At 48.0% G+C, this 24,753-nt stretch overlaps 1 protein-coding gene across 4 annotated transcripts in view; it reads right to left on the bottom strand.

Annotated features, from left to right (window-relative positions):
- Positions 1–825: 825 nt before the first annotated feature.
- Positions 826–24,753, bottom strand: part of Myh10 (myosin, heavy chain 10, non-muscle) — a 128,946-nt gene continuing 105,018 nt past the window's right edge. For all 4 annotated transcript variants that reach the window (XM_013522097.1, XM_005399398.2, XM_005399399.2 and 1 more), the window contains 15 exons: positions 23,260–23,404; positions 21,674–21,880; positions 19,441–19,545; positions 17,999–18,151; positions 17,346–17,594; positions 16,613–16,825; positions 14,789–15,001; positions 12,184–12,345; positions 9,952–10,080; positions 7,733–7,821; positions 6,779–6,902; positions 6,494–6,702; positions 4,898–5,006; positions 3,560–3,732; positions 826–2,553 (listed from right to left, as the gene is read on the bottom strand). In XM_013522097.1, the coding sequence (XP_013377551.1) occupies positions 2,409–2,553; positions 3,560–3,732; positions 4,898–5,006; positions 6,494–6,702; positions 6,779–6,902; positions 7,733–7,821; positions 9,952–10,080; positions 12,184–12,345; positions 14,789–15,001; positions 16,613–16,825; positions 17,346–17,594; positions 17,999–18,151; positions 19,441–19,545; positions 21,674–21,880; positions 23,260–23,404 (2,425 nt within the window). In that variant the 3' untranslated portion in view covers positions 826–2,408. The remainder of the gene's footprint in view (positions 2,554–3,559; positions 3,733–4,897; positions 5,007–6,493; positions 6,703–6,778; positions 6,903–7,732; positions 7,822–9,951; positions 10,081–12,183; positions 12,346–14,788; positions 15,002–16,612; positions 16,826–17,345; positions 17,595–17,998; positions 18,152–19,440; positions 19,546–21,673; positions 21,881–23,259; positions 23,405–24,753) is intronic.

The raw sequence follows: 24,753 nt of genomic DNA, 5'->3' as shown, positions 1-24,753 counted from the left end.
AAAATAGCCCTGAGGTTAAAAACCCCAACACTTAATCTCATCTAGACCTCCTGCCAGGTTGGCCAGCTTCTTTGCACACCTGCCATAAAACCATCTTCCTTGAGTTCTAAATGCCCCATGGGGTTTTGTAAACTACCCTTTCTCAGGTTTGAGACGGTAGGTCGTTAGGTTCTTTAATATTAGTCTGTGGGGTACTGGATGTGGACACAGGTCAGGCCAGCCAGTTGGAATGAATAGTTTTCGTGGATGCTGGGGTGAGAATGTAGCTGAAACACGTTAACTCATCTTTCTTCTATTGTGTGACACGGAAAAGAGCCCTTTTGTCCCTTTCCCACGTCCTTGCTGCTGCCCCTTCCCAGCCTGAGTGTCGTGCAGTAAGAAGTCAGCACTCTGCTCTCACGCTCTCCCAGGGCGTGTCCAACCCCAGCTGGCTACAGTGGCGAAGCTGCCCTCAGGGAGCCGCTGAACCCTCCCCCCCAGAGTGTTTTCAACATGTATCTTGTCTGAAAAAGCAGCCTGCAACTTCTTGGACCACTTAAAAATCCAGTGAGGTGCTTCACTGGCTGGTGACCACCCTCCTAAATTGCTCCCTTCACAGTTGGGTCTTCAGTTCTGCCTGCCTTGAGGTGTCCTTTCCCTCCCCGCGTGTCCACACACTGGAAGCCACAGGGGAGAACAGGACTTCGAGCCAGCCTGCCTGGAGAATCCGTTTCTGAGTGAGCCCAGTGGCTCTGGTATCATCAGTCAAGTCTGTGGAGCTAACCCCCCTCTGGTCAGGTCACAGATGGGAAACTGAGAACAGAAGGTGAGAAAACAAATTCCGTGTTCACATGATTATTCTTGTTTATTGAGGTCTGTTTATTCTCAACGGGTGCTTTTTCCTCCAAGTAAACAGAGCAGGCGTAAATATCTATAATGAATAAATTTATTGTCTTACAAAAATCATTGTCTAGAAATATGGGAATACAAGAAAAGATATTTGCAGTCAGGTGTCTGGTGGTCAACAGCCAGTACAATTCATACGGGCAGAAATCGGAGATTCCACACCCATGTGACAAATTGTTCCTAACAGATGTTAAAGCTTTTAACCCAAAAGGTTTGTGTTTTCAAGCACATTGCAGAGGATCAGGGATTTATCATTAACACTGATTGGTTGTCACTGAATGTTTATAATACCACTTTGACTAGAGAGGTACATGATATGAAGCATAGTCAAAACTTAATACATTAAATTGTTATAGAGGCAAATGATATATTTAACATTGTCTTAGTACTGTAGTGTCTAAGGCACTTTCTGTAATGTCAGTTTGCTCAACTATCAACCAAAAACAGAATGCTAAAGTGTTCACTGTAACACTGTCCAAAGGGAAGGGAAAAGGAAAAATGAAAAAAGGATTCACACCCACTGGCATGTCAACATTCAGGCAGATGGCATCTATTCTTGAGGTCCTCTAAACCTCGCTGACGAACTTGGAACAAGCCTTGGACACAAAACCAACATTCCCATTTTGGGCTCAAAGCAGTGGCTGAATTTGCAAGGTCAGCACAAGGGCCTGGCTGGCGGGGAAGGGCCTTCTGCTCGCTCCTGGGGGGCCGTGGCTGCTTGCTCCTGAAAAGGAGGGCACTGGCCAAACCTGACACTTGAGGACACCGTCTGGCTGCCACCCGTGGCCTCAGCCGCATCATGGCCACTACCCCCTTTATGCACAGACAGCCCTGGCCAGGACGGTTCACATGAGTAGATGCGGGGACTCCACCAACTCGAGGGGCAGAGCCTCCCCTTGGGAGACAGGCATGGTAACCCTCCATGGATGTGGCTTCCCCCAGTCCAACCCACCCCTCCTAACCTTTCCAAGGCCCCTTTCACAGTTTGCTCACTGAAGTAGTGATCATTATTTGAAGGGTATGAGAGAAACAAGTGCAGTTTAGGTTCCACAATGTTCTAAGAGACTGGATGTGGCGGAGGAGTCGGGGCCACATGAACACAGAACTAAGTTTCCTGTCTGTATGACAGAGCATGCAGAGCGACTGAGCAACGACCACGGGGCTGCCCCCACGAGCCGGCGACTGGCAACGAAGGGCCTGGAGTTTCTGTTTTAAAAAGGGTTCTCCTCTTAACATGTATTATAAAATGGTCTCTTGATGAATATATGGAAAATAGATGCAATGATGAGACAATCTGTTTAATATGTGTGTCTTGTGTATGTATATATATAAAAAGGGGAGCAATTGTACCTAATTAAGCAGGATACAGTCTGCATCGGTTGAAAGCCTGAAGACACAGTTGATCTTTCCAGGAGGAATCCTGCAGCTTGCTGATTCCTAAATCTGTAGGAGGCACCAGGCAGGCTGGCGCTGGGTGAGTTCCTGTGTGTCCCACTGTATTTGCTGCCTCTGGCTTCCTGGGTCTATTCAGACTGGGGCGGCTGTGTCTCGTTGACATCACTGGTCTTACTTTCTGTGTCATCGTCTGATAGCTCCAGGGAAGCCCCCTCAATGTGCAGCTGGCGCCGGCCAGACCGGCTCGAAGCAAAGCTGATGGGGCCGCCCCGCCTGGGAAAGCAGAAAGCAGCTGGTGAGTGAGGCTCAAGCACTTGTGGTGGTTAGGTTTAACCCAAGATACAGTTTTCCATTTCTGGCCCATCCTAGGGTCCTGCATTAGCAGGTGTAACTGGGAAAGGCTTCGTGCTTTTTTCCTCCTCACCCAGTGTCATCCTGGCCAGCATAACATGGAGCAGGGGCCTCAAAGACTTGGGGATGCCTGATTCAGCTTAAGACTGTCTGTGGTAGAAATGGTAATAAAGATGTAGTGAGACAAATCTCTATCTGCAACTCATCCTTTTCCTAGAAAAGGGACAGAAAGCACCAAGTTTACTCAGGCTTTGTAGGCCATATATGGTCTCTGTCACACAGACTTTGTTTTTGTGGTTTTAAAAAAGCCCTTTAAAAATAAAGCCAGTTTGGGCATGGTTGGCATGCCTGTAATCCCAGCACTTGGGAGGCTGAGGCAGGAGGATCAATGGGAGTCTGAGGCCAGCCTGGACTATATAGTGAGACCCTGTCTCAACAAAACAAAATAAACCAAAACAGTAAAAGTCATTCTTAGCTTGCTGCCTATACAAAGCAGGGTACAGATTGAGTGTGCCACTGGCAGCTGCTGACCCTCTGGTTAGCCTGTTTTTTGGGGTGGGCGAGGTCTTCCTGTTTCCACGCTCTGCTCTCACTAGTGGGAGCACAGGAACAGCTCCTGTGAGGAACAGCTCCTGCTGGTGCCCTGCTTTTGAATGGAGCCTGGGACCTTTTGTCACACGAGGATGGACCAACACTAGACCCCTAGCTCTCCTAGACCTCTGGCCTTGTGTGCTGCACTGGTCTGACCCACTGTGAATGGAGAATAACATGAGTGCCCCCTTCCTCTTCTCTGCTCCCTACACATTACTGTCAGGGTCAGCAGGCTTACGCCTCACACAGAATGGCCACCTCTCCGTGAGCTTCTGCAGACCAGCCTGCGCTGAGCTGCGTTCCTCCCGCCAGCTCGGCGTGTCCTTGCTAGGCTCACCTCAGCCGGTTCTTCAGCGTGCTGACCTCGCGGCTCAGGCCCTCGTTGGCCTCAGTAGCGTCATCCAGTTCCCGCTGGAGCTTCCGCCGAGATGCATTTGCACGTGTGGCTTCCTCCTCCGCCTCCTCTAGCTGGCGTTTCAGCTGCTTCATCCTGGCATTGGCCTTCTCCATCTTGGGGTCACAAGAACCGAGACAGGAGAAAGGACAGTGAGTCTAGTACTAGCCCCTGCACCTGTGTGTGTGCACGGCCCCCACGAGAGCCATGTGGGCACACTGACATTTGTGTGCACATTTATGTTTGGGGGCTGGCCTGTGCGTTTTCACTTGCCTACCACTCTCAGCAAAGCCAGTATCTGCAGAACAAGCAAGCTTACAAACTTAAACCTAAAACTGTTCATTGATGAGTTTCCTCCAGAAAAATGACCTAGTTTTTTATCTTCACATGAGAATCATTAGGGATTATGAAGAGAATTGGTACTCCTGCAGATGCACGTCAACAAGGTGGATAATCACCAATTGCAGGATGCCTTTCACATCTCGTGAAGTATTTTTTTAGACATCATACCTGGATTCAAGAACAGAGCCACTGTGGGAGCCATGAGCTCCAAGAGCTCCCCCGTCAGATCCTTCACTCTTGAACGTACAGGTACCAGCCGGTGCCCTGTGGATCCAGTTCCCACCTGTCCAGAACTGCCTCAGTGTTGCTAGGCCCCGAGGGTCAGTGCGGGGAGGGAAGCCCCGGGGGCCTGACTGGAGTAGGAGACCCCAACCAAAGGTCCTGAGGCCTTAACTCTGTCCACCTTCCTGCCCAGCGTGTGCAGCAGCAAGCCTCACCAGAGCAGAGAGGCCCCAGGAGGCGCAAACCTGCCCTGCAGCCGGTGTCTGCTGCAGGCAGTGAAGGCCACCTAGGTCCTGTGTGCTGTACACTTCTCTTCACTTTCTACTCAGTGTCTCCTGCATCTATCTCCATCCAGCCAGTACTTCATGACTGCATATGTCTAGCAACTACTCTGAGTACCAGGGGATAACTGTGAAACAGAGAAACATGGTAACCTGAAAATTCAGTCCAGGCCTCACACCTCAGGGCCTCGTGACTCTTGCCTCCCTTCTCCATGTATTGTGTACTAAGTGCTCCTCACTTTACCACCCCCCCTCTATCCCCAGCACCCACAGAGCTGCCTGCCGGGGACATGGAATAGCACCTGTTAGTTGAAACATTAGAGTTACAAGTTACGAACAGTGTTCTCTTAATTGTGCCGGTTTGCACAGCCTTTCGTCAGACCCCGCTAAAGCATTTCCAAGGCAGATGACGTCCTGCCCCGCTTCTTTCACACACCTGCTCTTTGTACTGATCGGCATGCCGACGCTCATCTTCCACCTGCATGAAGATTTCTTTCAGCTTCTTTTCAGTGCGACGGACCAGTTTGTTGGCAGCTGCTCTTTCCCTGCGAAAATAACAGTAGTTTTGAAATTCTTGAAATTGTATTTTGAGTGGGTAGAATATCTTTTAAAGTGCTTTTTCTTTGGAAGAAGACACATGTTGGAGTGGCTTCCTGGACCACTCGTCCCAGACAACTACGATTACTAATATGGCTCTCAAACTTCTTCCTTTTGGTCAGAATGGCAATTGCCTTTAATGTATTTCTCAATTCTGACTAGTAGAAAAAGCGTGTTATTCTTGCTATTAAAGGTATTGCTCATTTTGTTATGCTATACATAAAGTATCTGTCAGTTGTATCAAACTCAGACTTTTTAAAGACAAAATCCAGAGCTGGGCATGTTGGTGAATGTCTGCAATACTAGCACTTAGGAGGCTGAGGCAGGAGGATCACTGTGAGTTTGAGGCCAGCCTGAACAGCATAGTGAGACCTTGTCTCAAGAAAAAGACAAAAATCTTGGCTGGTTAGTCTGATCACCAGTCTTCCTAACTTGGGGGACCAAAAAAAAAAAAAAAGCCACTTTATTAAGTGACGATTTCAAGTTAGAATTTATTAACCACTACACTAGCAGCTTTTACAACTAACACTGAAAAACAACAAAAAACCCATAAACTCCACATATACTCACTGGTTAGAAGTACAAAAACAAAAAAAACACCCCACTGTTTTCACTTAGGCTGTTGTCCGGGATGGAGAGAGGTAACTTATTTGGTGGACTCCATGGAAAACAGAAATGCACCTTAAATGCTATGCAAAAATGTAGCGCAGTAGGGTGAGGTGAAAGGGCAAGTTATGTTAATTACAGCTAGAAACAAGAGCTCAATTGTTTGATTTCTGTCCACAAGAGGGGAGTGGGAAGTACTGGGGTACTGGGTTGAGCACATGCTGTGCTCTAGCAGCGGGGCCCAGACTGCTGGGCTCCAAGTTCCCCAGCAAGAAGGTGAACTGGAAGCTTGGCTCTAGCTCGGGTTGACTGAGTCTAACAGCTCTGCAAATGCCTGCTAAAAGCTGTACCATGCAGTTCCTCACAGTTTCCACCATACATTTAACACCGCAAAATGGAAACTGTTACGTGATCCCTTCCTACAGGGGAAGAAAAGCTTTTATTTTTGTCATATCCCATTTCTTCTCTGCCAGCAAGTTGCAGCATATCACAGGATGCTGTCTACTTGGGGAACTGACTCTGGATTGAGAGGTGAACATAGGGGACTAGGAAATCAGGGAGCCCCGTGTGTTTGGCCCTCAGTTGAGTTTGGGAGGAGCTTACAACTCCTCACAGAGTCTGTCTGTCCTTCCAACCGCTGAGCACATCAGCATATCTGTTTTGGCTCAAAGCACCTCACAGTTCCATGCTGGTCGTATATGCTCTTCTCCTCCTGCTCTGCACTAGGGAGCTCTGAGGGCAAGGGGCGTATCTGCGTATCTGACTGGCCTGGAGGCCGCCAATGTGCAGTAGACATGCATGAGTTCTGGCTGCCAGAAGAACCTCTTACTTGGCTTCCTGCTCAAGCTGCTCCTCCAGTTGCCCAATCTTGGCTTCCAAGGCTGAGATGGTGGCCTTGAACTTAGACTTGACAGCACCTTCTAGCTCTTGTAACTTAGCTTTCAGCTCCTTGTTCTGTCGCTCCAGTTGCTGACGTGCGTTGTCACTCTTCTGGGCAGCACTGCGCTCAGCGGCCAACTCTGTGTTGAGTGTGTCCACCTGGAAGGAGAGAAGGGTTTGGTTATGTGTGCAGAGAGGAGACAGAGCTCCCCCAGGGACGGGCACGCATGGCCACCTGCAGCGTGGTCTTCCGGAAGCGATCGTTGAGCAGCTCCATGTTGCTCTGCTCTTCTTCCAGCTCCTCCTCCAGCTGTGCGATCCGAGCCTCCAGACGCCGCTTCTCATCTAGCAGTGCGGACCTGGCCAGGGTGAGGGGGTGGTGACAGATGAGCACAGGCTGGGAAACTCAGGGAGGGCTCCTTCACCACACCGCTGCTAGTGAGCTGGCGGTTCTCCTTCCCTTGCACCCAGCCTGAATCTCTCGACAGGGCCCACTGGTGGAGAACACTCCCAGACAGTCCCAGTTCTCCGCTGCCACGTCTGCTTCCCCACTCCGGCCGTCATCTCCAGCCTCGCCTGCTGTGGGAGCCCTGCAGTCACCTGCCTGCTGCCGCCTCTGCTTCTGTCCATCTGTTCTCCACAGATCACAGCCAGGGGCGGGCAGCCAGCTTTTAAATACAAATAAGACCCTTCCTAGAAATTCCTTGCTAACTAGTGGTTTTCCAAAACTCTGTAAATAGATTGCCAGCTCCTTGTCATGGCATGGCAGGAAAAGTACAGGATGAGCCCCCAATATAGTAATTAAATGGAGCTATCAACTCAGTTGAAAAAAAATGATTTTAATGAAAAAGGAATCCAGAGAAAGATCTAAGGAACCTGCTTGCCAAAGCTAATGAATTTGAAAGTCAGGACTTGCGAAGTCAGGTCAGTGCAGTCAGGAGACCCATGTCACAGCGTGTGCAAGGCTGTTAGCAGCGGTGCAGGGAGAGGTGAGCAGCTCAGCACCTCCAGACCGAGTGGATAAGCAAGCCCACTCGGAGTCCTGGACGCCAGGTGACTGCTCGGCAAGAGCCCAGCCTTTGAAGCACTGCATGCCCTGCCTGAGGGCAGAGAGCTAGGGGCTATGGAGAGGCTGGACCTGCCACTACTTCAACACCTGTTCCTTCCCACCACCTGCCAGCAGACTCACTTGCCAGAAGCGCTGTTGGCGATCTCATCAGCCAGCTCATCTCTCTCCTGCTCGGCGTGTCGGCGAGCGCGCTCGGATGAGGCCAGTTCCTAAACGAGTTGAGACTGAGTTAAGCTTCGGCCATTACGTTTTATTGCCTATGAAAACCAACAATGCCTAGGTTTATGGTGACCTTGCTCCACTCACTTTTTTTGGGTGTGTGGTACCGGGGATTGAACTCATGACCTCAAGCTTGCCAGGCAGGTGCTTGTGCTGCTGAGCTATATCCCTGGCCCCTCCAATCACTTTTGTATGTACCTCAAACTGCAGTTTAGATGTGAGAAATGAAACGGCAAACTTGCTGAAGAGCGTGCAAGGCCAGCCAGGTGACGCATGGTGTCAAAATCCTTCAACAAGAGTACCACAGAGAACCCCAGTCTGCGTAAGGGCTTTGCTCTTACTTCCAACAGAAAGGGTAGCTATCCTTGAAAGATGAAGGTCCTTAATATAAATTGAGCACAAACTGTGCCCTGAACCCTAAAGGAATATGAGCTATTCCAAATTATGGTCTTGACATATCTTTTACATAAGGTTCAGAGATTAAATGCATTAAAAAGATCAGTGAGTGTCAAGGCAGTGGTGCAGCAGGGACCACGGCTCCTGAGGGAAGGGTACGGAGTGTGCCTGGCCTCAGCGTTTGGAGAGCTGCGCCTGTGCTATGGCTCGCAGAGGGCTGGGCATCCTGAGAAAGACGATTTACCACGAAGGGAGTCAATGGCATGTTTCCCAGCCCAATGGGATAAAGTCAAATCAGCCTCAGAATTTTTATGGATGAAGGAACTAAGGTCCACATGACATGGAAGTGCCTGGCTCAAAGTCCCATGGGTGGTCGGCAGCAAAAGCCAGAGTGCTAGTGCCCTGTGCAGGGCTCCTGCTACCAGATGCTCCTTAAAAGGCAGTGTGCATCTTGGCCATGTCTGAGGGGCAGGGCTGCACAAGAGTCCATCTGCATGCTCTGGTATGTGTGCCTAGTGCCCAGAAGGTGGGGCCACCAGAGTGCCACATTCCAGCCTCCAGAGTGCTAGTGCATGGCAGGGTGGGGTCAGGAGGGGAAAGTGCAGCTGCGCAGGATGTGATGGCCACTTGCAGAATGTTCTGGGCCTGAACTGAGGGCTGTACATCGCAGCTCTGTCATCTGGTCTCTGGTATTCAATTCCCTTGAGTCCTAGATACTCTCTGGGCTCCTGTCCACTGGCTTGAGTGTGCTTTCGGAAGGTAGGTTGGCCCATGGAGAATGGAAAGCACCCGGGGGAATACAGACCGGATGGACAGAGGTATCTGAGAGAAGGAAAAGTGTCAGAGACAAGAGCAGGGCTGGCTTTCTGGCTCAGTGTCTTCTTCCTGCCTGGACATATGGAATAAACACTGCTGATTTTCAGAAATAACCAAGTTCTGGGTACAGGGCGTGCCACCTGGACAATCAGGTTATGGCCCAGAAGCTAGGGGTCCCAGCACCCATGGGGAAATGAGCATTTGGGATATCACTGATCTCCATGATGGATGCACAGAGCTTAAGCATTCAACTCACTTACATATATTTTTTTAAGTACACATGAGACATTTACAAAAACTAGCCATGTTCTAGGCCCTAGAGCTACACTCAACATTCTCTGACCATGGTATGATAAAACTAGATATAAGCTTTTTAAAATGCAAACATTTGGAAAGTAAAATCACACTTTTAAATTGTTCATGGGATAAACAGCCGTGCCAGAAATTAGAAAAATATAAAATGACAATAAAATCATTACTTATCAAAATTTGTGGGATGAGGTGAAAACAAATTGGAGAAATTTAGAGTATTTTGATACATATTAGACAAGAGCTTGAAAACTGATGAGCTAAGTGTCCAAGAAGTAAGAAAATGAGGGGCTAGAGGTATAGCGCAGTGTACCTACTGAGCATGTATAAAGTCCTTGGTTTAATTCCTAGTGTGTGTACACACACATATACACACGTACACACATGATCAAAAACTGTCCAATATTAAGAAGGTGGCTTGAAGGTAAGCTTTTTTGCCTTTAGTCAAGTAGAATATAAATGAGTAATATAATAATTTTCTGTTTGCCAAACTGGATAATGAAATTAGGCTACAAAGGTATTAAATATACATACCATGTATATGACTGACCTTAGAGAAATGTCAAGGGTAAATATTTGCCAAAATATAATAAACAAACCTCTTGCAACTGAAGGATCTCAGCTTCCAGACTTTTTAATTTCTTTTCACTCTCTTTGGATTGAGCAAAAATCTCATCTCGGGATGCACGAGCTTCTTCTAATTCACGCTGGTAATCCTTCATTTGAGCCTAAGATTAAATGAGAAGGTTTGAGGGTAGTTTTTCATTCTTAGTTTTTAAATACATATTTTTCCAGGTTGTAAAATCAATACATATTGATTATAAATACAAAATATATAAAATGATAAAGATACCACAACAAAGAATATAGACTAATATCCCTTATAAATATAAACATCTTCAAGAAAAAGGGTAGCATACTGAATCTGACAACACACAAAGGAATATGTACTACGATCAAGGAGGGGTTTATCTGAAGGATACAAGGTTTAATAACCAAAAAATTTATATATGATCATCTCAATAAATGGAGAAGAAACGTTTGACAAAATTTAACACTTTTTCATTATAAAGATACTCAGTGAGCTAAGCAGAAAACTTTCTCAATTCTCATAAAAGGTACCAGTGAAAAATTAATATATTTTCCCTCAAAGTTAATGACTGATAAACACATAAAAAGATGCTCACTGTTGCTACCCACTAGGGAAATGCCCCATCAAAACACAATGAGGCATCATCTCACACTCACTGAAATGGCTTTAATCAACAGCTGGACAGAAGTATGACAAGGATGTAGAGAGACTACATACTCCTAGCTATGTAAAACCAAAAGCATATATCCACAAAGATATACAGGACTGTTCCTATAAGCATTATTACAACAGCCAAAAAAGTAGAAATAATTTAGCTGTCCATCACTTAATCAATGCATGAATAACACGTGGTATGTGTGCACGTATGTATGTATCCATACAGCAGAATATTATTCAGTAATAAAGCAACAAAATATTCATGGTAAACATAAATTATGAAAGCATGATGCTACGTGAAAGAAGGAAGTCACCAAAGGTCATACAGTATATGAAATGTCCAACACAGGTAACTCTTTAGAGATGGAAAATAGGTTGGTAAATTAGCACTGGATATGGCAAAGACGGGAAATGGGAGTGACAGTTAATGAGTATAGGGTTTCTCTTGATGACAATTAGATAGTGTGTGTGTGTGTGTGTGTGTGTGTGTGTGTCGGGGGGCTGTTTTTCATAACCCAGAATAAGCAAAACTAAACTGAAACACTTTAGATAGGTTAATTGTATGGTAAGTGAATTACATTAAAGTAAGTAGCTATTAAGTAAATGCATATAATTTATATTCTTTGTAATTAAGCAGCTTGATCTTTTAATTAGCTAGCCAAAAATCTTTGTACTTAGGTTTCAAAAAAAAGTATAAGGAAGCAAACAGGTCATTCATAAACCTATTATCCAGAGATGACTTTTCTTCATAAGCTTTCGTCTAGGTCTATCAACATGTCCAAATGTAAAAATCTACACATGTGTGTGTCGAGCCCCACACCACATCTGCTTACTAGTTAAGACCTGCTATCCCCCATACATACCCTGTCACTCAAATGGCGAGCAGCCCAGGTACCTTTAGGGTATTTCTATCTGCAGTCAACACCATAGCTAAGGTGCATGCATGTAAAAATTCCTCCTTTATATATTTTGTTAGATTCATCATAAAGCAAGGGGAATTGTCTAAAGTTTTTTGTCATAACCCTCCTTGCCCGCTAAGCTGTGCCTCTTGGTGCTCTCATCGGCATAGGAGAGGGCCCATCACATGGCTGCCCATACAGTGAATTACTGTAGAGTCACCTGTTGTCTTTGTGTCCGTGAAACTGGCATGTCATCCTGGTAGCAAAAGTGATGGTTACAACAGACTGAAAAGGTTACAACGCTTATGGCACTGAAGAAGCAAAGCCACAAACCTTCCTTCCCGGGTGACTTAGCTGGGCAGTGTTTTGTTAAGCATCACCAGAGGCTGTTTGGGGCCACAGGAGTTATGTCCCAGCAGTGATGTGCCACCTGGTGACTCCACAGCTCTGTCTACAGCAATTCCTATAGACACAGCAGATCTACGTGTGCAGTCTTTATGGCCTGTGCCCCTAGGGACAGCTGCACTGTGCCCTGCAGAGTGGCAGTGGCTCAGCGCCAAGCTCCACCATACAGTAACGGGCTAGGTGCTGTGGTGTCTCTCCCCAGCTGCCAGGTTATCCCTGTCTTGGTCTCAGTAGTGTCACCTGACCCTGTCCACAGACCGACGGCTGGCTGTGTGTACCTGAAGCTTGCGAAGCTGCTTGATTACTTCATCTCGTGCTTTGTTTGCTGCTTCTATCTGAGCTTCCAGGTCCTTCAGGTCTATCTCCATCTTCTTCTTTGCAGCCACGGCAAGCGCCCGCTGCTTACGCTCGTCCTCCAGCTCCGCCTCGAGCTCCCGCACCTGAGGAAGCATCGTTAGAGCTGGTTACAGCCGGTTGTCATGTAAGGCTCTGGTTCTATGGGGAAGTGGAGCTTTCCATTGCTCTGTAGTAGGGGTCTCTGTTACTCAGCAGCCCTTGTTAGTAACAGAAAGCCTCAGCAGCTGCATCGAGTTTGAAGGATTTTCAAGCCCTACCTGGTACACACCATTCCCATACCCACTGACTGCTCTGAGGGGACATAAGAAGGCAGAGGCTTGACCTCAGGCTCATAGTCCCGGTGACACAAGGCTGAAAGACAACATCCAGGGCCAAGGAGTGCCTGGCACAAGCCCCAAGGGGAAAAGTGGGCACGAACATGTCCTGGAGCTGTGAGGGACCAGGCCTGCCTTGTGCTGAGCTTGCACTGCAGTGCTGGTCCTGGGTCTGCACAGGTGGGCACAGCCTGACTACAGCGGCTTCAGACTCAGGCAGAAACTACATCAGGAAGGAAGGAAGCAGTAAAAGCTGTCTGACAAGGAGGCCGAGAATGAAGGCTGGCTTAGAGTACCCTCGGGGCTGCCGATGAGCACATGAGGCAGTGTGAGCTGGAGACTGACGCAGACCCGACTTGGGACCCACGGATACCCTAGCGGGCACTCACTCAGGGCCTTCCTTTCTGCAGGCTTCTAGCTGCATGAGGGCATGGGGCTTCGTATGACAGAGGCTGGGAAAAAGCACTCTTTTTAAAACAGAACCCTAGCATCTAAATGACCAGAGATGAACCAAAATGAGGACCACAGATGAAAGGGACTGTAAGTTCGGTCAGCTGATGGGTTCACTGGCGCTTCCCAGCCCGCCCTGTTTTGTGTTCATTCAGGAAGGGCTGATGGGCTGCTGTGTGCCAAGTGTGAACAACTTGCAGCGGAGGGGTCTGCTAAGGTGCTCTCCAGGAGGGGAAAAGCCGCGGGCATGGGGTAGCTACGGAGTCAGCACCTTCCTGGAAAGGGAGGGGTTCTGGTAATGCTGAGAGGCCTTGGGTGAGGGCATGGCTCCACCGGTCCTCTCCAGGGGGAGGAGGAAGGCCTCTCTTGCTCCTGCGTTGGCAGGGGCCGGGAGGAGGAGCAGGGCACAGGAATTTCCCGCCACAGCTTTGTGCTGCAGAGACCTGGCCTGTACCTCTGGGCAGGATAACAAGCGGCTCCTTAGGTATACCCACTTCCATAATATTTTAAGTGCAGTGACTTTCAGATGTGACCACAAATTCTTTGATGCTCCACTTTTAAGAATTAGCGCTGAATGTTCTCTTACATGGGAGCTAGACGTGGTGATCTGGCTCCACGCACGAGCAGGATGAAAAGAAAGTAACAGTGTGTGCTTAGGAGACGAGGCCACAAGAGGCAGGGCAGTTCCTCCTTGCTCAGCCTCTTGGGTCTCTCCTGAAGGTTCCCTCAGATACCCAGGGCGAGTGCAGGGGCTCCTGCAAGCTGTTCAGGCCATCAGACCCTGCACCTGGGGCCAGGGCTGGTTTGGGCCACAGCCACCCATTGAGCTGCTTTGAATTCCTGATTCACAGAAACTGGGGCATTGGAAGTCTTTTAATTCACTAAGTTTGGGGTAATCTGTTATCCAGTGATAAATGCTTAATAGAGTTAATGTCAGCAGAATGAAAATAACAAAATAAAGCAAAATTAAACATCCCGAATCTAAGATCTGTTACCATAAACTCCATGGGACTGACAAAATATCTAGCTTTAAACTTTAAATTGGAAGTTTAATCTGAGGCCGCAATTCTTAAGCCCCAGTGTGCATTAGAATATCTTGCAAAGCTTGCTGAAACACAGATTGCTGTTCCCCACAACCAGAGTTTCTGACTTAGTAGGTTTGGGATAAAAATTAAAAATTAAAAAAAATTAAAAATTAAAAATGTTTCTAAAAATAAATAAATAAGAAGTTTAACATACATTCCATGAAGTATATAGATCACAAGTGCTTAGCAACTTTTTAAAAGAAATAATTGAAATTCCGCTTTCTTTCCTCATGAAGAGTGACTTAAGGAGGATCTGTGATGTGCAGGACACACCCGAAGGCATGCCGCCACCGGGTGTGCAGTGTTCTTTCCTGTGCCCACACTTCTGACAGACAAGAGGAGGTGTGTTCAGAGTGGTGTGGCCGTAGACTTTTTTTTTGGTACCAGGAATTGAACTCAGGACCTTACACTTGCCAGGCAGGCGCTTGTGCCGCTGAGCTATATCCCCGGCCCTACACTTCTGAGACACAGAACCTGAGCCTAATGTACATTCTCTTAAGATTTCATTGAAGGCTTTCAGTTAAGTGGCCTGGCTTACTGTAAGTTGTGGCAGTATTGTATAAGAAATAGAAAATCTAAACCAGTTACCATAATGTGGATGGACAGGGGTCCCCGGCAGAGTGGGTGTGGAGAACAGACACACCCTCACTCCAGAGGCCGTGTTTTCTCTGACCCACCTGTTTGATCAGCAGCCGCTTCTTCTCTTCATTCTGCTCATCTCTGGTTTGCAAGTCCCTCTCGAACTGGGCCTTCATGGCCTGCATGTTGACCTCCAGGCGGAGCTTGGCATCCTCTGTGGCCTGAAGCTCGTCTTCTAGCTCCTCTAGCTGGGTCCTCATTTCCTCCACTTGCTGCTCTAGGGCCCGCTTGGATTTCTCAAGTTCATGAACCTGAACCACAGGAAGGAAGTATCAAGGAAGGCGTGACCCTTGGCAAAGGCGTAAGTTAAGGACAGCAGGCTTCCTGCTTAAAGGCCTATAGTGTGGCATGATGGCCACTTTGGCTGCTCCTTAGCTGGCTTTCAACACCTGCAAACACCCTTCCCTTTCCCTCTAGGGCTGCTGTTCTTCATTTCAGAGATACAATTTAAAACTCCAATACTGACTTCTTTATTCATGCATGTTCTATAATCATCATCCCCTGATGACCTTTGAGGTGAGAGTTTTGCAAAGCCAAAGGACAACGAAAACACAGCAGTGTTAGAGGAAACTGTGTGCTGGCCGGCCACTTGCCTGCCGTGTAACAGGTAGAATTCAGCTCTTCTTGCTGCAGAAAAGATCACTCAGAATGGAAAGCCCCGCATACAGGCTTGTGAATCTTAAGGTGGGTTGGGCCCAAGAAGTAGGGTTCAGCGGTAAGAGGGCCTGAGTTTTGAAGAGCTACACTACATACATACACACACATGCACACACACTACCATGTCAGATCTCACAGGGGTGAGCAGAGGAAGCTTTACGACAGGTGGGGCCATTTTCTAAGCAGTTTCTAGTACTCAGCAGGCACCAAAGATATGTTTGTGGAATAAAGATGTGTGTGTTGACTATGCTAAAGAGAACTACTATGGAACTGACTATAGGGTTCTCTCTCCACACTGACTGTGTAACCATGATCATTTCTACTCTGGGGAGCCTCTCCTTGTCTATGGAGCTGGTCTCCTGGGTGCCAGGACACAGGAGACCTGGCAGGAAGGTCTTCCTGCACTTACGGTGTGGCCCGTGAAAATGAGTCCTTCACTTTGCAGAGGGCTTCCTGCTTTCCAAAGCAGCTAAAGTGGGGTAAGTAAAACATGTATATGACAGATGAAGACACTTAAGCTTAGAAAGTTTAAGAGGCCTCCCACAGTCATAACGGACGCTGGTGGCAGAGCCAGGTTGGACCCTTGCTTTTGAGTGCCAGGTCAAAGTTTGTTCTTGTAGGCTCTTGTAGAAGATGTGTACAGAGGAAAGAGGAGCAATGCCACAGAAATTTCCAAAACCTAGACCTGGCATGGTGGTGCTCTTGTAGTCCCAGCACTTGGGAGGCTAAGACAGGAGGACAGCCACCAGTTTGAGGCCAGCCTGGGCTACACAGTGAGACCCTGTCCCAAAAAACAAACAAGCAAAAAAGAAATTTCCAAAATCTGTACAAACCCTCAAAGACACAGAAGTCTTCAACACAAAAGCCAGGAAGGCTAGGTCACAGGGAACTGCAGCTCCCACTCACTTGATCTCAGGGTAGGTAGTTTTGGTAACTACTGGAGACTGCAGAACAATGAAATTCTGTTGTTGAGAGGCACCGTCAGAATGGGCAATCAACTGTCTGACCGTGTGCCGGGGCCTGGCAGGGGTAAAGGAGCACAGACTGCAGCCCACCTGACTGCTGGCCCTGAAGATGTCAGTGCCCTGTTCAGGCAGGCCGAGGTTCTCCCGGCCAGCTTTGCTGTGGGGACTGTATCCTTAGTTCTTCACCCCCAAGGCCCACACCCCGGGGCTGCCTTCCTGTGGGGCCCAGAAGTGACTTACATTCTTCCCCACATCATCTTTGGAGCTCATCAGGTCTTCCATGTCTGCCCGGAGCTGCTTGTTCTGCCTCTCAAACTCTTCCTTGGCCTCCAGAGCTTCCTCAAGCGCCCGGGACAGTGACAGGGCTTTAGTTTCTTTCTCTCTGGCCTCTGCTTCCGCCCGATCCCGCTCTTCTGCATAGCGAGCAGAGATGTTCTTCTCTTCTGCTAACAGCTACACAATTAAGACAATAAAAATAGCGTTGGCTACGGCCTGGCTTACTGCTAAGGATGCTACCAGAGACCAACTGAGCATCCCTGATCTGAACACCCATGATGCCACCTTAGGAAAGTTCTACACCTGCCCGGGACAGGGGCAGCCAAAACACAGATGTGCCAAAGCACACTGTATAAAATTGCCTTCGGGCTATGAAAGTCAGTGTGTGTAAGACATTCCGTGTTTACACGGGGCTCATCTCTCCAAGATATCTAATTATGCAGATGCAAATATTCCAACATTTGGAAAAAAACCCTAAGTCTGAAACACTTCTGGTCCTAAACATTTTGGAGAGGGGATATTCAACCCGAATTAGATTATGGGAATTTTTGTATTTTACTTTTTTGCTTTCTCTTTTCTAGTTTTTATACAAGGCTGTACTGCTATCTTACACGAGAAGAACGAAAGCAAGAGCTCTGCAAGATGGAAACGTGTGCAGCGGGGCTTACATGAGGGAGATGGGACACCGACAGCCCACCTGATCGAACTTCTTCTGCTTCTTCTCCAAGTTGGAAACAATCTGGCGCTGGTGATCCAGGTCTACTGTCAGGTCATCGAGCTCCTGCTGCAGGCGGTTCTTGGTCTTTTCCAGCTTATCGTACGCTAGTGCCTTCTCTTCCAGGCGCTGGCTCAGAGCCTCCACATCTTTTAGAAGCTTCTTTTTGGCTTCTTCCAAACTCTCGATGGTTCCTAAATCATCATCTACTTTCTTCTTGGTATCAGCTAACTGGGTGAGGGGTAAGGAGAAACAAAAAAAAAATCAACATAAAGGATGCAATTGGTTTTTGTATTTAAGTAATATAAAAACCTGTTTCCAATATTATAAATCGACACTATGACTTTAAAACAAGTTACTCTTCAACTGTACCTTAATTTCTTAGCTAATAATTTATACAGTGATGGCTGGACTGCGACCTTACATAGTTGCCACAGTCCTAGGCCTCCGTCATTATGAGTGGCATTAGGTATCAGTATTTGGCTGGGTCAAAGAAAAGATGTGTAACAGGCTTAATTTTAGTATAACCTAATTAAATGCCCCAAATGGAGTCTGAAACAGGCCCGTCCATCAGGGATGTCAGCTGCCTACAGCACACATCTAGGGCACCTCAGCTCCCTAAAGAGGACACTTACCTGCGACTGCAGGGCTAACACTTGCTTTTCCAGGTTCTTCCTAGCCTCCTCCTCCTCCTCCTGCTGCTCCTGAAGACTATTCTTCTCCTCTTCCAGCTGCCGGATCCGGCTGCTCAGGTTCAGCTTTTGGCGTGTCTCCTCCTGAAGGAGCTCCTGTTTATTTGTTTAAAAAGCCAATACTTAAGTTACATTCAGGATCCAGGAGGAAGGAGAAGGAAAGGGAAGTACAATGAATTAGGTTATGTACATGTACCAGCTCCTCACAAGCAATGTAATCGTTATATCCTGTAAACATGTACCATGAAAACTAAAAAAAATTAAGTTACATTAATCTCTTGATTCCCAGCATGGGGGCATATATCACTAAAACTAAAAAGCCTCTATTAAAAAATTCATGTCATTAAAAAAACAAAAAATACCTTCAGTGGATGAGAAATACCCATGACACTAACACAAATGACTTATCAACACCCACGGCACACAAGAAAATTCTGTAAAAGCAGCCCTAAAGGTGCTGCTTCCGGTGCGCTGGAGGACGGGGCACATTCCTACCCTGCACCTTCATCCCTTCTGTTCTTCCCTCTGCTCCAGAGCCTCAGGACAGGCCGCTGGCCCTGCCTGGCAGGATTCTGGGTATCCCCTAATCAGCTGTTCTTTCTGTCTTCTGCCAGCTTAACTTCTCTGAAGTGTGAGTGCGAACATGTTACTTCCATACTTGGAAAGTTTCAACGGCCTTCCAGAGGCTTTTGTGATCCAGCTCTTGGCTCTTCCCTGGTTTTACTGGTGAGGACGTGTCTTGTCACTGGGTGTGTAACCTAGTTACAATGAACTTGTCCCCAGTGGCCTAACGACCCCATCTGCTGTTTGTCTGAGATTTTTGCCCCTGTATCCAGCATCTAGCCCAGAACCTAGCAAATAAACACTTAAAATTCTTGCAAATTTAATAAAAACAAGATGTAAAACTCCAAGAAAAGCACTATATTGTCTTTAATTTAACTTTTATTTGACACATAAAAATCTGAAACAGATGATTTACTTGGACCTGTATGATAAGCAAGCGTCAACTTACTATTTTACAGAATGGCTTTATAACTCTTTAGGTCAGCAAAGTGAAACTTCAACCCTAACAAAACAACCTTATGAGAGACAGACAGCGCAATGGGACCACCACTGGGGTAAGAAGAGTCTGCACAGCACCGTCTGTGTCAGCCAAGGCCGCGTCCCCGCCTCCCGCACACCTGCAGGACACGGGCGTGGCTTCTGGGTCACAGCACGGAGCCTCATGGAGATTTCCTGAGACAGCAAGGTTAGGCACGGTATAAGATGGCTCCAATACAAGTCTGACGTGAAATTAGTAAGAGATGGCAATTCTAGAACTAGCAGATTTCAGCAGTTTATACATTACAAAATGTTAGTGATCATTAATGACTCTCCCCACATACCTGTGTATCCTGTAGTTGAGACTCCAGACTAGCTGCATCCTTAGCAAACTTAATACCCTTCTTCTCCGCTTCTTCCAGAAGGGTGGAGACATTATCCAACTCATTCTATAAGGAGGAGAAGGAAATTAAATTTGATTTAACAGTAAATAGATAAAAAGGATTTGGAATCACAGCCCTTAAGTAGAACACAAATGGGGCGGTGTTCGGCATATGAGCAAAATGAAGCTGCCACGTCAATTAAGAAAGACTTTCATTACCAATGTAGTATCACTGAAATAATACAGTACTGTTTAAAAGAAATTATTACGGTAAGGCACACTGCTAATAATTCCTCTCAAAATAACTCCCCCTTGCTTCAAGCACACTTGTCCTACTTTTCTTGTAATTTTCTGAAGCGATTCTGGAAGTTTTCTTTTGCAGGTAGCGCGAGCCACAGTGAGAGCATCCAACAGAAAGGCAGGCTTGTAAAAACGTTGCAGTGCATCCTCATCCACCTTATTCACTGGATCTGGCACTGTGTGGCTTCGGGCTCTTCCCCAAAGTCAAGTGATCATGAAAGGTAAATGTGTTAAACAGATTCAGGACCGTGAAGCAGCCACTACAGTGCAGACATGAAAGAGGACTTCTAGAACTGCAGCAGACAGTGGCAAGAACGGTGCGTAAGTATGAAGAAATGAGGGAGACTTTTTTGAGGAGGGTTGGTTAGTGGCAATGTCTTTTACTGTGATAAATTTTTAAAAACGTCAACAGACACTGCATAGAGCTGTTTGTCTCTAGACAGTGCTCAAGTAAATAGGTGGTAACAGCTGGTTCCAAGACGTCCCAGTGTCTCTTCCTACTGAAAGGACAGGAAGGGTGGCAGTGACAGGGCTTCCTCCTAACGGGAGTGGACCACCTGGCCCTCCTCTTACCACGAAGAGACACGGATGGCAGCCAATCCTTTGAGAGGGTGACAGCTGTCCTATGTGAAGAGGCTGCGAGATGTTTTATTTTAACCCTTTCTACACCAAGATGTGTTAAACTTATGCTTTTGGGTTAAACATAATTCATATTCTTACAGGACTTGAAAACTGTATTTTAGGGACTCAAACTTTAATTCTAGTATTCAGTCAAACGTTCTTTCAGCTTCAAACAATTTGGTTTTGAATGTTTACCATGAATACTTAGTTATTTCTTATGCTCAGATTCCAGGAATATGCAGTAGTTTCTTCCCCTTTGTATCCTCAGTGAAGGATAGTTCTGAAACACTTTCTGGGAAGTTCCCTGTGGTATGTTTTATAATTTTTTTGGGGGGGTTGGTACTGGGAATTGAACTCAGGACCTTGCGGTTACCAGGCAGGCGCTTATGCCACTGAGCTATATCCCTGGCCCCAATATTTTGTCATTATTTTGTGAGGAAAATGGGTATGGAAAGAAGTGGGCAGACTCAGAAGGGACAGGCGGGTGCCCGGTGTTGTCACTGTGCTCTCTCTGTCGTGTTAGCGAAGTGTGTGGGGACTCCAGAGAGCTCGCAGAAGCAGCCTTGGAAACAGTGTGGTGGGGAAGGAGTCTGGAGCCAGACAGACCGCCTGCCTTCAGCCCAGGTACTGCAGAGGGACAGGCAGTCCCTCCAGGGAGGCGCCCTTCTGGAGTGCTTGCCTCTTACTCAGGGCAGGGATGAGGATATGATGGCGGAACCACGTGCACAGGCCCTGCCACATGCCAGATAAGGCTCAGGCCTGCTAAGTGTCCCTCCATGCTTCCATGCTGTCCAGAGTTGCCAGCACTGTAAGATCTTCTCCTTAGGAAGATCCTTCCAGATGTGTACAGGGCGCATGGGCGCGCACACACACATACACATGCTTAGTTCACCTGCAGGGTGGAGACTTCTCAGAGAGACCTGCTTGTGTTGCTGGCCCCAGCTGGTGTCTGGGAACCTAAATTCCGAGAGGCACCCTCATTCCAAGGGGTAGGTGTGGCCCACAGTGCCCAACTATCGGGGCCCGCTAGGCGTGTGCACACCTGCTTTCCCCCGGGAATCTGGAATTGGGATGTGCCAGGCAGAGTGCTCCCATGGCCATTTCCCACAACACTCTGGGCACGGGGTTCCTAACGCGGTCCTGGATGCCAACAGCTCACACGCAGTGTGCCCCTGCTGCTGGAGGGACTACCTGCAGCCTGTGTGACAGCCCTGGTGGCATGCGCCGGGTTTGCCCAGGTCGGCTGCACCCAGAATCATGGCGCTCCAGCTTACCTGCAGCTTATTTGCTTTCTCGGCCAGCTCCACCCTGAGCCTGTCTCCTTCTGAGACCTTGGCGTGGAGCTCCTGGACCTGGGCGTCCAGCTTCTTCCTCTTGTGCTCAGACTCGGCCTTGACCTGCTGCAGCACCTTCACCTCACACGCCAGTTCCTTGTTGTCTGTCTCGAGACCCTGCTTGTTCTTCTCCAGGTTCGCCTTGAACTAGGAAAGGGATGGGGAGAAGAACTGATGAATTATTTGGAAAAATTCATATAGCACTGCTTATTTGCCTGCAGAAATGTGCCTGATACACAGTGAGTGCATATGTAGGCAATGTTTGTTGAATGAATGAATGAATGAATAAAAACATCTGTTGTTACTTGAGCGGCAAACTTTTTACATGAGGAATGCTCCATATACATTGGTTAGGGCGGGGCAGATAACAGGTTTTTAGGGGCTCATGGCATTGTGCAGTTTTCGTTGTCCATACAAGGAGGGGGAACTGTGTATATCATGTAACAACTACCAAGTCTTGTTAGTTTAACATTTGTAAACCAGGTGTGGCTTACAAGGTAGAATCCCACCTACTCAGGAGGCTGAGGCTGGAGGATCACAAGTTCAAGGCCAGCTTGGGCAAATGCAGTGAGATCCTGTCTCAAAATAAATTAAAAAAAAAAAAAAAAAAAAAAATAAAATAAGGACTGTGTGTGTGTGTCTGTGCCTGTTTCAGCAGAGCACTGGGCTGGGACCACAAGGCCCTGGGTTCAGTCTCCAGCACCACCAAAAACTAACCCTCACTAAGGTGAGGTAAGCACCGCGGCACGGGTGGTCACAGCGGGAGGGTGCCTGAGGATCGCTGCAGGGAGATGGGGCTCCATGAGACTCGGGCCAGCCTGCCGGCTGCTTCCTGCCGTAGTTACCTTACCCTCTCGGGCCTCTTTCCTCACCCTTTAAATGAAAGATAGCGAGCACCCTGTGGGGCTGTCAGGAGACGAAAGGCGGTGCACGCAGAGGACTCGGCAGTGACTGACGGCACGCGTGTCAAAGCTCAGTGCACATCAACACTGTCGTCACCTTCACTACAGGGTGGCTGGCATGTGGCCGGGCGGAGAAGAGGAAGGCAGGGTAAGCGAAGAGAAAAGGCGCGAGGGAACGGCTGACTGGGAAATGAGGAAGACAGTGTGGTGGTGGGGGGGGAGGCGGGAGGAGCCCGAGGCCGCAAGGCCCAGGGAGGCACGAACACGAGCAACGCCCCCGAGGGAACATATACAGGACTACGACTTCCTGGCCGCAGGTGGGAGAGAAGAATGATTGTGCAACCACTCAGGGCTGAGTGATACGCCACGGGGAGAAGGGTACCAGAGCTGGGGAGGAGCGTGCGATGTGGGGTGGTAGCTGGAGCCACCCGTTCTTTTAAAGAGACCCATCAAAGGCACACGGCTTCCTCTCTAAGGAAGGGGTGTGCTTTTTGGAAGCAGCTACCACCTTGTGAGCTGGTTCCCTGTCCTGCAGAGGCGGGGAGCTCAATGGTGCACTGTGGGAAGTGGCCACCCGGGGTGGGGGCGGGGTGCTGTCTTTCGACTGGGGCCAGGGTCCCTCACCCGCTTGGCCTGCTCCAGCTGCTCAGAGAGCTCCTCCAGTGCCGTCGCGTGTCTCTGCCTCATGTCCTGGATTTGAGCTTCGTGGTTTTTAGTTTCTTCCTCAAGAGCCTTCTTCAGCTCTGCCACCTCCTGTTCCCGTTTGGTGCTAAAGAAACATTTTTATAGAATAAAGATCTCAATTAGTCAACTAACACATTATTTACTTATTTATTATATTTTTATTTATATATTTATTTTTGTCTTTTTGAGGCAGGGTCTCCCTATGCAGTTCAGGATGGCCCTGAGCTCAGTTTGTAGCCCAGGCGGGTCTCGAAGTCGCAATGATCCTCCTGCCTCAGCCTCCCGAGTGCTGGGATTACAGGTGTGTGCCACCACACCTGGCCTAACACATTTTTAAAAAGTGCTATTTTTGTTTTAACCCTTACAGCAATTCTTCTGATAAATATCAGACAGGGTTCTCCAGTAAGCTGGCACACCCATCACTGTGATGTTATAAATCCTTCTAGAACCAGCTCAACTTCCCTTCCACATCTGACTCACAACCAAGATATCATTAAGGATCTTCAGATTGTTCTGGGCAGTCTGGATTCACTGCGGGTCAGGAATTGGTTCACACAAGATGCCGACCCGCCAGCCACAGCCCCAGCAGACTTCAACAGGCCCAGAAGCCAGCTAATCTCCTGAGGCTAAGGCTGGGATATGAGGAGAAGGAGAGGAAGTGGGAGCGGAGAGGCAGGCTGCAAGGCCATACTCCTGGTTCAGAAAGGCTCTCTGATGTTTGATAGAACAGAGCAGGCAGTTAAGACCAGAGGTATGAATGTTTTGAGCAAAACGGAGGTTCTACCTAACCTGCACATAAAGTACAAAACCCTATCAGTGTTACACACTTCTGCATGGCTTTCTAATATTTTTACGATTATCTACTATATACACCGGGTAACTTGAACAAGCAAGTCATTTCACTGACATGAATTAGTAACACAGCTATCACCCAATCACAAGTCATTCTTTAGGGGTGTCAACCTGAGCCGTTTAAGCACGAAGTCTAAGACCCTGAAACCAAGGGCTGTAGGTGTGGTACCGCACTTGCCTGGGGTGTCTCAAGTTGTGGGCTCCATCCTGAGCACCAAAGGGGGAAAAATACCCCAAACAACAAAGACTCAAACCAGTCAGGCCAACACAGCACCTCTCCTGCTGGGACCTATGTCACCACTGTTTCATTAGCTGTAGCCGCAATCCTGAGGCACGCTGCTGGCAAACTTGCTCTATACTTTAACGTACTGATCCCTGCACTGACACATTTTCTCCCCGCTCCAGCAGAGCTGTGAGATCCTGAGGGCTGAGATCACTGCCAAGAGAAAAGGCTGCCGTGGCTGCCAGCTCTGTGGTCACACGCTGCCCAGACGCAAGGAATTACTGAAGTCTTTGTGGTTCAGCCCAGCTCAGCCGCACATCTCACTGGCTCGGCTGGTCGGCAAAGACCTACGGTCGGGC

Source organism: Chinchilla lanigera, unplaced genomic scaffold (genome assembly GCF_000276665.1).
Source record: "Chinchilla lanigera isolate Chin_1 unplaced genomic scaffold, ChiLan1.0 scaffold00066, whole genome shotgun sequence".
NCBI classification, from domain to species: domain Eukaryota; kingdom Metazoa; phylum Chordata; class Mammalia; order Rodentia; family Chinchillidae; genus Chinchilla; species Chinchilla lanigera.
The sequence above is the reverse complement of the archived record's forward strand: the minus strand, read 5'-3'. Positions and strand labels throughout refer to the sequence as shown.